The 12,030-nt window shown below is 47.7% G+C and overlaps 1 protein-coding gene across 1 annotated transcript in view; it reads left to right on the top strand.

Moving 5' to 3' along the window:
• LOC101913348 (hydrocephalus-inducing protein homolog) overlaps positions 1-12,030 on the top strand; it is a 140,414-nt gene that overhangs the window by 119,215 nt on the left and 9,169 nt on the right. The window contains 8 exon segments of the mRNA XM_055793338.1: positions 460-652; positions 1,192-1,300; positions 1,884-2,147; positions 2,732-2,874; positions 3,212-3,433; positions 4,619-4,741; positions 4,744-4,784; positions 5,660-5,785. Coding sequence (XP_055649313.1) covers positions 460-652; positions 1,192-1,300; positions 1,884-2,147; positions 2,732-2,874; positions 3,212-3,433; positions 4,619-4,741; positions 4,744-4,784; positions 5,660-5,785 — 1,221 coding nt within the window.

Genomic DNA, 12,030 nt, shown 5'->3' with positions numbered 1-12,030 from the left:
GTTTAGTGGCTGAGTCAGGACAAGTCAGCTTTCTGCTCTAGTACGCAATTCCTTTTTTAGCGTCCTTGGAAATAATCGTTACTGATGGTGCTATTTATTTTTCCCTTCTTGCTTTTATACTATTTCCATGCTGCGCTCGTGCTTTTTGCATGTGTCTCATATCATCGCAGCCAGTGAATTTGCCATGTCTCACCTGTCGCCTCATTATTTACCTGCTGTGCTGCACGATTCGATTCAGTGACATGTTCTTTAACTGCTACTCTGGAAGGCTCTGGCTCTTCAGAGCTCTTGTGAATGGCCCTGATCGGACTGGGAGGAGGGGGGTGGAGGAGACCTGTGTCGTGGGGTACAGGAGCACCAGCCAGGGGAAATGCAGTGGTTGGCCCCTGCTTTGTTGCTTGCCAGGTGGGAAATTGGTTAGTGCCAGCCGTCATGATTTCTCCTCTGCCTTTCCTGCAGCCCTGCAGCAATTAAAGCGCAAAGCCTGACCTTCCGTGTCAGTGGAGATGGGACTCTGCCTCGGGTGACAGTCCTGCGCCCGGTACTTCACAGTAAGAGAGGGAACCCTCTGCTGGTCTTTAAGAAGCTGTTGCTGGGTGATTCACAAAAACTCCCTCTGGTCCTTCGTAATGGTGGCACCCTACCTGTCCAGGTGAGGACCTGCTCAGGAAATGCTCTGGTCTGGGAACAAGTGCTTGTCTCGTGGAGAAGAGGTCCCAGGAAGCATGGCAGACCTGGAAACAGCTCTCAAATTCTTTTTAAGCAAATGAATGACTTGTAATTTCCAGGAAGAGAGTTCCTCTTGGAAATGCGATTTTTCTGACTAGCCTATCCTTTTCAGTTAAATACAACGCAAGAAAGTTGGTGGGGTGTTTTCCCCCCATCTCTCTTCTCACGCTTTGATTCTCGGGTGGGCACGTGTGATGTCCTAGTTGCATTAGATTGTATTTGATCCCATTTTACTACACTTTAATGAAAAATTCTGTTCATTACTTTTGTATCCCAGCGCCTCTGAACACTTCTTTTTTCTGTCTAGTTTTACTTGAACTTTGTAAGTTTAGCTACGAGCTGTGTTTGAAGCGGAGAAGCATGCTGGATGCCCCGTGCTGGACCAGCACCAGTACGGTGCCAACCCACGTGTCACCCTGTACCCACACCAGTGTGGTTGTGCTCTGTGTTCCTTTTTCTCAGTTGACGATAGACCTGTTGGATGAAGCGGGAGTTTTCTTCTTGAAAGCCAGGCCCACCACACAGTGCGTCTACCAAGCTGGGGGCGTGAAGGAGGACTCTCCTGCAGGAGGTAAATCCAGTAAGCGTGAAGCGCGGTCATCCACACGGGAGAAATGTGTGCCCTGCTCTTGGCTTGGCCAAGCAGCCGCCAAATGTTAGATGTTGTTTCTTTGCTGGGGCTCTCTGTACCCCCAGCTTCTCATGTGGACTCTGCGCAGGGCTTCCTCCTAGAAAGTGGTTGGAAGTTTTTTCTGTTCCTCTGGACATGGTGGGTTGAGTTGCGGGGGGCTATCACCACTTCAGCGGACTATCTGAGGTCTTTGCTGCGTGTGAGAGTAGCAGCCTGAATGGAGGCAGCCCCTGAGCCCACAGCCAGCCAACAGAAGCCAAACCCATTCTTTGGCTCAGCTTTACGTGTGGCAGGAGCTGACTGACTGCAGTTTGAGTGAGCGCTGGGTGTTAACCTGTGTTTAAGTCACTTCAGCAGTGATACGCGTGGTGCTGTCGTAGCCTTGTGAACATAGGAGGAGGGTCTGGCACCATTGGTGGGAGAACCTGTGCTTGGAGGCAGCTGGGTTTCAGCCCCTTACGCCCCACGGAAATATTTCAGCGGTACAGCTGTATCACTTGTCGCTGATTCCATTGCTGTGCAGAGAGAAAGCCTCACACCGCTCTCCTGGTCCTGCTCCGTGGGGAATTAGCAGAGTTTGACGTGCTTTTCAAACCCACCCTGGCCCAACGTGTGGAAGGCAGGATCCACCTGTCAGTGGTGAACAACCCGTATGAGGAGACCGACATTCAGCTGGTGGGCGAAGGCTACGAGGATGACTTCACGCTAGATAACATCCACGGACTGGTGGCAGACAGTGAGGAGGAGGAGAATGCTGAGGGCAATCTAGAGGAAGACGTAATTGAGGGTAAGAGAGGAAAGGCTGCCCAGGTGGATCAAGGAACAGGAAAACAGACGTTTCTGCTCACCCTGTGCCGCGCACCTGCGGTCCAGCTTCAGCAGCCAGATCCTGCTGCCTTTTGTAGCCTGCAGAGGCTTAAGAGGCAGCTTGAGAGCAGAAGAGAAGATCTTCTGTCAAGGGAGAAGCTTGCAGGCTAGCAGGGAAGGGTCAGAGATACCCACGTTCAGCTGGGTATCTCCAAAAGGAGGGCTGCCAGCCCATGGTATGCTATGGAGATGAAGCCTGTGCCTAATGATTTGTGCCCTCGATATACGCAGCCTGTGCTGTCACCCCCTGACCTGGCGGTCTGGGAGCGTGCTGGCTCTGTGCAGAGGGGCAGTGCATGCTGTGCTGCGTGGCTCTGCACAGCCACAGCCACGGGTTTAGGCATGTGGCAGGGCACTTCCATGGAAGCGGGAGGATGGGGAACTGCGTCTCCCCAGGGAGGAAGGCTTGGAGCAAGGAAGAGTTGGCCACGCCTGTCTCTGTGGACGTGAGGGGGGTGGATGGACCTCAGGCACACTGAGACCTCCTGCTCTCATTCCTAGCAGCTGCCAGAGTGAATCACATCCCGTTTGGGGACTGTCACATTGGGAAACCCTACAGCGTGACCTTCACCATCACCAACCGCAGCAGGACGGAGGCGATGCGGTTTGAGTGGCTGGCAGACACCCCATTTCACTTCTCCCCCAAGGTGAGTTTGGATGGCTCTGCCTTTTCCCATTGCTCCAGCCCTGCCCGGCGGGTTCCCAGGAGCTGGCAGGGAGTCACCACGTACCGGTGAGAGCCTGTTTCAGTGCCACAAAGGAGCTGCAATCCCTGGCTTAGCTGGCGCGGGGCTGTCAACCCCACAGAAAAGGCTCAGTGTTACGGGAGGTGGCATCTTTTGTATTTTCCTCTGTCAAACCTCAGATGAATACACGGTAAGAGGCAGATTCCTGGCACAGCTGCTCACCACATCGATCTCTTTGCTGTCAGTCCTGCCCTTGCTAGTGATTCCAGTTAGGTCTTGGCTCTCTGGTTCTCCCTAGGTGGGACACCTCCATGCTGGCTGTGCTAAGGCCATCACAGTGACCTTGAAATCGGATGTCGCGGTCACCTTCAAAATGCACCCTGTGAAGTGCAAGGTGGCTAGGATCACCTTCGCGCTGCCGCCGGAGCAGATTAAAGACTGGGATGACTGCCTGCGCACCATCAAGTGGGTGGATACCACCATGAGGGGCCCAGGAGCCACGTGGCCTGTGAAGAAGAAGGTAAGAAACGCAAACAGGAAAAGCTAACGGAGCTGCTACAAAAAAACCCTGGCAGGCCACCATCTCTGCTGGCTGAGTAGCTCCTGCATCCTCCTGACGTTTAATCCATCCGTGAGGTTCACCCGCAGTGGGTTTTGGGGGAGAGGCAGATGCAGTGACCTGTGACACCAACACAAAATGGGGAGGTCTTTTGACAAGACACGTTTAGCCACATGCAAACTACCGGTCTCTGCCAAAAGCTGAAGTGTTGCAACCTGTTTGAACGGGAGGGCACATTTTACGATTTTATCACGTTTTGTGGTGTTAAAATTTCTTCATCAAATTCAGTGCCTTTTCACCAACAGGGAGTTTAAGGCGCTGCACTCTGACTCTTGGTTTGGAGTGGAGAGCCACACTAGTGCTCTTGTGTGTGCGCTGGCCAGCCCACCGGCACATGGTGGGTGAGCTGTCAGCTCTGCCTACACCGATAGCAGAGATTTTGGTGGTGGTGCCCATGTTGTGTGGGATGTCTCATTGTGGAGCAGCCCGGGCGCTGCGTGGCAGTCGTGCAGCAGTCTGGAGAAGCATCGCTCCAGAAACTGCCACACACACGTACCTGGAGTGACGGTTCCTCCCTAGTTTCTGAGCCTTTTTAAGACCTGTAAACCACACTTCTTCCCCGTCAGCAGCAGCACTCGGAGGCTTTCCTAGTGAGTTCGTCCCCATTCCAAAATGCCCGTCCCCAGCCCTCACCAGCGTGGCTGTTGCCCCACACATGGTGTCTGGAAAGCACCTCCCGCTAAGACAAGAGGGAAAAGGTGCTTTCTGGTTTTGTTCAGTCTTGGGGTTCTCCATCCACAGACCTCCCACAGGGGAACTTAATCCTAATTTAGAGGCCTGCTGGATCTGTAGCGGGCCATGAAAAAGGTCTGACACTCTACAGGGTTGAAACACAGGGAGAGGTACCTATGACCCGGTCATTGTCCCCATGGGTGTACTCTCAGTCATGGTGGTGATTATGGTGTTCAGTTGGTAGAAACAAACACTGTAATGGAAGGGTTAAATTTTATCACCTTCCCGGGGAAATAAATGGGAATGGTCCTTTCTAGCCCCTGTACGTGGCTGATCTTGGAGGCCAAAAGCCTCCTCTTGCTCAGCCGGGCTTTCTAGGCTCTGCTCAGTGATTCTTCCCTTTCCTGTTTGGAGGTGATCGAGACAGACCCAGAACCAGCTCACACTGTCCTGGAGGAGAGCAGCCGTGAGGTGGAGCTTTGCCTCAGTGCTGTTGTCGACTACGCTGAGCTCAAGCTGGATACGGACACGATTCAAGGAAGTTCAAGGAGACCTTGCTCTTCCAGATGAGGACATTCACGTGAGAGCCAGAGGCCAGGCAGGGACCCGTGCGTGGGAGCTGCCTTTGCCCAGGGCTGACCTGGTGCCTGCTTCGCCGGAGCCGTGCCGTGCTCTCTGGTGGCCTCTGCTTCTCCTTCTACTCGTGGTCTGGCGAAAATAAAGGCAATAAAGTGCCAATAAAGGCAAAAAACCCCCACTGACGTGTTTATTGCTTGGCCACTTAATAAACCTCTTCTAATTTCTAACTGGGTGATTAGGCCTGGCGGGGGGTGGGGGCAGGGGGGTGTGTGCTGCTGCCTGCTGGTTCTGAGGTTTCAGCTTCCACACAACCTGGGCGCCTGGAGATGCCTCACATGTGGACTCGAGTCCCTTCTAGGGCTTTGTGTTCAGTCTCACCTGCTGTTCTTCTCTTTAAACAAGTCATGTATTGTTTCATCCTGTCCAAGTCCTGGCAGGGTGCTGGGGCCTGCGTATCTGCACGTAAAGCCAAGCAGGAGATGGTGGCCACCATCCTGCCAAGACGTGCCAGGAAAGGTTCGATTCTGCCATGCCTTTCTGCTGACAACAACCATGGGTTTGCTTCCATTGCGTGTTGCCTGTCCTCATCTGCTCGAGGACAAGTTTGCAGTCAAAATAATGTCAAACTGAATAAGACCCTTGGATTAAGTCTCCTGGGCACCATGCCTGCCCTTTCCTCTTTAACCTCCAAACTTTGAAACACTTTGTCTCGGGGCAGCCCAGGGCAGTGGTCTAGACGTGGCAGAGTTACCTGGGGACAAAGATACTCCTGAGCATCAAGGAAGGGGTACCAGAAGCTCACCATACAGTGTTACTTTTCTACTTGCTTTGTATTTATTGGTCATTGTCTTTTCACTCCTCCTTCTTGCTTTTCAGTTCCATGCTGTCCAACACGGGCAATGTGGCCCTGGAATACAACCGGATGGCGGCTGTGGAGGACGAAAGGGCACTGAGCCACACTGGGGAGCTGCTTCCACCCAGTCTGGATGGTAAGGTGCTGCAGCAAATGAAGAGACGGGACACAGCTTGATGCAAGCAAGTTGTCCATTTATTAGTGATTTTCTTACAATAACATATGTTTCTACCTTGTTGGGGCTCTTGCTGTATTGAATGATTATGCTGAACTCTGAAGCAAGTGGAAAAATACTGAAGAAATAAGACGAGGTTACGGCCAGAACAGTGGGATGAAGAAAAAGGAGCAAATTGCAGATGTTTGCTCAAAACCAAGGCCAACGGGACGTGATAAGAGGAGCTGGGAAACCGCAGAAAGGAGCCTACATGCCAGAACAAGCAGAAACAGAAATCTTCCCAGTAAACAATTGTTAACCAATCATATTATTATACGCTTGTAAAATAGCCAACCACATTATTGCACGCTTATAGAATGCCTTATAAAAGTTTACCTGGTTTGTACAATAAACGGATCAGATCTTGAACTCTGTGAGTATTTGAATCTGACTCCCGCTCGCCCGAAATGCTCGCAGCACTACCTTCTACATATTACACACTGATTGGTTAAATCTTAGTGTAAAAAACACGGATTGGTTGATATTTAAGGCACACCGTTAGAACAATAGGAACTTATTAGTTTACCTTGACATAGCAACAATTTCTATACCCAGATTAGGGGGTTTCTTTCTACGCGGCTTTCTTGATTAACAAAGTTACATATCGGCGCCATCCGTTCCCTTATCTGGCTACTTGTTTCTCTGTCCGTCTGGTTGCCTCCTCAACTGTGACGGCTCAGGGGTCTGCAGTTAGCTTGTTCCTTGGTTCCCAGGGCTTGTGCCCTGCAAGTTCTAACAAGTCTCTACTCATCAGGCTATCAGTACTTGGACTCTTGTCCTTGAGGCCTTGTCCTACATCTCCCCCTTCCTGTTGCACAAAAAGAACCCTGAAATCGAATGAGTTATTAATTTTTGTAAGCATTGTAAAAGACAAGGTGTAAGTAATAAACAAAAAAGCAACTAAAGCATATATAATCATCTTCACTAAACTTAACCATTCTGAAATGCCCCAACCACTAATATCTAACCAATCCCCAGTATCACTTTGTTGAAGATGAGAAACTCCATCCTTCAATCTTTGGATGCTAGCATGAATTGATTCCGAATGATCTGAAAGGTTCATGCAACACATCCCTTCAAACTCTTCACAGCCGTGACCTTGTGCCAGAAGCAAAAAATCTGTTGCAGCTCTATTTTGTAATGTCGCGTGGCGAACACTATCAACATCTAATAAAAGACCAGACAGGGCACTGCTTGTGGCATTAGTTTGTTTGGCAAGCCAACAGCCAAGCTTATCTAATGTCGCTAGAGCCTTTCCTGCAGCAGCTCCAGGCAACAGAAGAGATGCAGTAAAGCGTTGGCCAAAGGACCAAAATTGCATGTTATCATCACAATCGGAGGCAAATGCACGAACGCCACGCTTTGTCCTTCGAGAGTAGCGATGTTGTAAAATCATAGATGTGTTAGGAGTCAGGACGGAAAGTCACCCTAAGCTACACGGACCTCCTTTTATATGAGAAGGAATGACAGGCCATGCTCAATCACCACAAGTAAAAAATACTCCAGTAGGTAGTAAGAGCGGAGTATTGCTAGATTTAGACAAGTTGTTAGCAGTGTAATTACACCAGATACTTGCATTTCTAAAAACAGGATGAATAGGGGAAACGTCCCATTCCCTAGATTGATTCTTTCCCATGTAGTTAAATTTTATGCAAAAATCCATTTTTACAGAACCAAGGAGTTCAATTTCTTGTGGTTCCAAAGTGGCCAGTGGGAGATGGGGTATCCATACATCCTAATTGTCTGTCACATTTTTTGATACGTTTTTGGGTGGAAAAAGACTTTGAAGGTCCCTAGTATAGGCCATTCATCTAATGGTAAGCCCACAAGACAGGTGGAAAAAGGCTGATCCGGAGAGGCCATAGCAAGACACAGAGTATCCTGTCCAGTCAAGTTCGCCAACGTGACCCAAACATTTACCTTTGGTAGAAAAGGGGGATAAGAGCTACTGTCAATAGGCCAAGGTCCAGATGTGAACATCATTATCCATATTACTGACAATGCTTGTTTCTCTTTTTCCATTGTTGTTTTACAACCAGCCATTCTTCTGGTCATACTGTCCATGACCGAGGCACTGCAATTGATTGTCCACACTCTAATCCTACAATAATGTTCTTGTTAATAATATAAATTCTGCTTGCTAATGCAATATATTGAAACAACAACCGTGCAATAGCCCGTACTTCTAGGCTTTCAATCAATGATAAAAAATTTGCAAAAACTAAGTTTGGCAAAATCTCAGAACCTAACCCTGTAACTCCCTCTAATTCCAAAAGAGGTTTTCCCATAAAACATTCAGCCCACTGTATCTGATTAAACCTTAATATTTGATTATTACACTCAGAACACATCCAATGACCCCATCTGTCCCTTAGTCTTACAACTCGCCAGCGATCGTGATCACAGAGTTCACAATGGATCTTGATCCACGGTCGACAAGATGGTCCATGTTCATAGCAACATAACTGTAGAAATGGAGACGCTGTCCAATCTGGTTCATGACAGTGTCGTTGAAAGTCGATGTAAGGGAAGATAATATCTGCTAGTGGTGCCGTCAGTGCGTTGGGGATCTGGTCTGGTCCAAACGTATTACCTTTGTTAAGTGGTTTAATCCAGGATGATATTGTCCGTTCCAAGCGCTGTAAAAAGCGAAACCTAGATGCTATATCCTGAATTTGTTTACCTGACATTAATGCAAAACAGAAATCCTCACGCAGTTTTTATTTCATTCTGTAGGGTCGGTGTCGGTATCAGTTGTCTGCGGTAAAGGTTCACGGAAAGGTCGTACATTCTTTGCTGGGATCCATCTGGGTCCTTTTTCTGTGGAGACACAAGCATAACCTTTTCCCCATGTAACAAGAGGATGTGGTCCCATAATTTTACCTGTTTCTGGATCTCGGACCAACACTGGGGCTTTAACCTGTGCCTCAAAAGATGTATTTGCAGTGAAATGTCGAACTATCGGTGGGTTGTTATCTATTAAAGAACAATTTAAAAAATTAAAAACATACAACGCTTTCTGTAACCGTTCCTCCGGAATAGCCATTCCCATTCCCCCTTTTTGTTGTTGTAATAGACGTTTTAGAGACTGATGAGACCCTTCAATGAGAGATTGACCGGTGGGGGAATGAGGAATGCCAGTAATATGAGTTATACCCCATAGGGCAAAAAAGGTTTTTATAGTTGTTGAAACATAAGCTGGACCATTATCTGTCTTGATCTCTGAGGGAATACCCAAAGTAGCAAAAGCACGCATTAAATGTCTACGAACATCTCGTGCCTTTTCTCCTGTGTGACACGAGGCAAACAAGGCACCTGAAAATGTATCAATGGAAGAGTGGATATATTTAAGGTTACCAAATTCAGAATACTGTGTGACATCTGTTTGCCATAACGGTAGGCTTTGTAATCCTCTAGGATTAACTCCTGCAGCAACTGATGGGAAAGAATGTTTTTGACAATCAGGACAGACAGCAATAATATTTGACGCTTGTTGAGAAGGAAGGTCAAACTGTCGTTTAAGAGCTCCAGCATTTTGATGGAAAAAAGAGTGACTTAGTTTAGCTTGTGCAATGCGGTCTGGCAGTACTTGAACTGGTAATGTCAATAGATCAGCTCGTCGATTGCCTTCTGCAAGAAAACCAGGTAGTGAGGTGTGAGACCTAATATGCATAACAAAATAAGGTGCAGATTGAGAGTCCAAAAGGAAAACAAGTTCCTGTAACAGGGTAAAGAGTTGTGAATGTGAAACACTCCGCAGCACAGAAGCTCCAGCTCGTCTAACAATACCTGCAACATAAGCGGAATCAGTAACAAGGTGGAGTGGTACGTTCCATTTTCGGAAAACGCGAACAACTGCATTCAGTTCTACTGTTTGAGGTGAACCGGAGACTGTCTCTATGTCCGAGTCCCATCGTCTCCGTTGATCATCCCACCATAGGAGAACAGATTTATGTGATTTGCCTGATCCATCTGTAAACACAGTAAGTGCCTGTAGGGGTTGCTCGCTTCTTCTGGGTTTTAACATCAGACGAAAGTCAATGTTAAACAGTTTGTGTGAAGGTGGGTGAGAAGTTATTTGGCCTGTATAGTCGGCAAGTGCCATAACAGAGGTGTCTGATTGCTGATAAAGCCATTGTAAGTATACTGTTGTTATTGGTAGGCCAATACAGACAAAATCCTTCCCTGATAAGGTTAACAGGCGTGATCTAGCTTTAACAATCAGGGAGGCAAGCATTTCATGTTGTGTCAAAATAGTTTTTGTAGGCTGGTTAGGTAAAAAGATCCATTCAATAATTAACAAGGGGTCTGAGTTCTGAAGATCCCATTGAAATATCAGGGCATGAGGCTGTCGAGCAGGGTTTAAAATAATCAAGTAAAAAGGTAGTTCAGGGGCCCATCGGTGGGCCTGTCGAGAAGCGATAGCTGAGGCAACCTTTTGTAAAGATGTATCTGCTTCAGGGTTAAGATTACGTGGAGAACAAGGATTAGTGTCCCCTTTTAGTAGGTCAAACAGAGGACCCAAGTCTGTATTAGAAATTCCCAATAGTGGTCGAACCCAATTTATTGTTCCCAGTAATTTTTGTGCATCATGCAGGTTTCTTACATTGGTATTGATCTGCAATGGTTGAGGAACAATAGTTTGTGCTCTTATTCGCCAGCCCAGATATTTCCAAGGGGGAAACTTCTGGACCTTTTCTGGTGCTATACAGAGACCTGCCGAATTCACGGCATCTGTGACAAGGGCTACAGCTTTCTCCATGACTTCGTGATGTTGTGCTGCCACTAAAAGGTCATCCATATAATGATACAATAACACAGTAGGCATAGCATTTTGGACAGGACTGAGTATTTTTGCAACGTACCATTGACACATTGTAGGGCTATTTTTCATACCTTGTGGCAGTACAACCCACGGATATCTCTGCAATGGAGCTTGCATGGTGATGCTTGGAAATGAAAAGGCAAATTTCGGGGCATCATCTGGATGTAACGGGATACTGAAAAAGCAATCTTTAAGATCTATGACAGTCAGATGCCAGTGTCGAGGGATCATAGCTGGGGACGGGAGCCCGGGTTGGAGGGCTCCCATATCTTCCATAGCATCATTAATTTTTCTGAGATCATGGAGCAAGCGCCACTTGCCAGTTTGTTTTTTAATAACAAAAACAGGTCAATTCCATGGGCTAGTAGAAGGTACAATGTGTCCTTGGGACAGTTGTTCTGAGACTAAGTTTTGAAGTGCGCGAAGTTTTTCCAAAGGAAGGGGCCATTGATCCACCCAAATAGGAACATCAGATTTCCAGGTTATTTTTAGGGTGTCGTGCACTTCAGTGACCCCATCTAAAAATGTGTGCGGATAGACATTCCCCATTGTGACAATACATCACGTCCCCACAAAACCATAGGGACAGGCAGCACAAAAGGTTTAACAGAAGCCACATGTCCCTCTGGTCCTTGAATTTGAATTAGTTCCAAACTCTGACGACTGTTACCGGTCCCCCCAGTCCCAGCCAGTGCCTGAGAGACATTAGTCAGTGGCCATTGCGGAGGCCATTTGGCTTGAGAAATTACTGTGACATCAGCTCCAGTGTCAATGATCCCATTTAGTGCTATTTGTTGGTCATTGTAAATAAGGGTACACTGATACATAGGTCGCTGTGGAGAAATGGATTGTACCCACAAAATGTGAGGTAACCCTGTGGATCCAAAACCTCCTCTCCTCTGCGGAGGATGATCAGTGATAAGAGAGTTTACCGTTGCTGGAATCAGAATCAATTGCGCTATTCTACTACCCTGAGCTATCGTACAGGGTGGAAATGGAGTCCGTGCCATAATTTTGATTTCGTCCACACTGTCATAGTCAATAACACCTGGTAAAACAAATAGACCAAAAAATGTTGTGGAAGATCTACCAATTAACAGAGCTTGTGTATCAGGGGGTAATGGTCCTTTGACATTTGTTGATAATAAATGAACCGAGGAATCGAGCAGTGTTACTGTGTGTGAGTTGCCAGGTCCAATCCGGCGCTGCCTGAGGTTGCTGGACAGAGACTTGAGGTGTCGGTGCTTCTCTCCGAGCTTGTTGAAATGTCAGCTGTGGCACTTGTGTCTGCGCGCATCGCTGCCCCGCGCTCCGTGGTCGGTTTCCCTGTATCGGTTGTCCCTGGAAGTCATACT

This window comes from Falco peregrinus, unplaced genomic scaffold, assembly GCF_023634155.1.
Source record: "Falco peregrinus isolate bFalPer1 unplaced genomic scaffold, bFalPer1.pri scaffold_35, whole genome shotgun sequence".
NCBI lineage: Eukaryota > Metazoa > Chordata > Aves > Falconiformes > Falconidae > Falco > Falco peregrinus.
The sequence above is the reverse complement of the archived record's forward strand: the minus strand, read 5'-3'. Positions and strand labels throughout refer to the sequence as shown.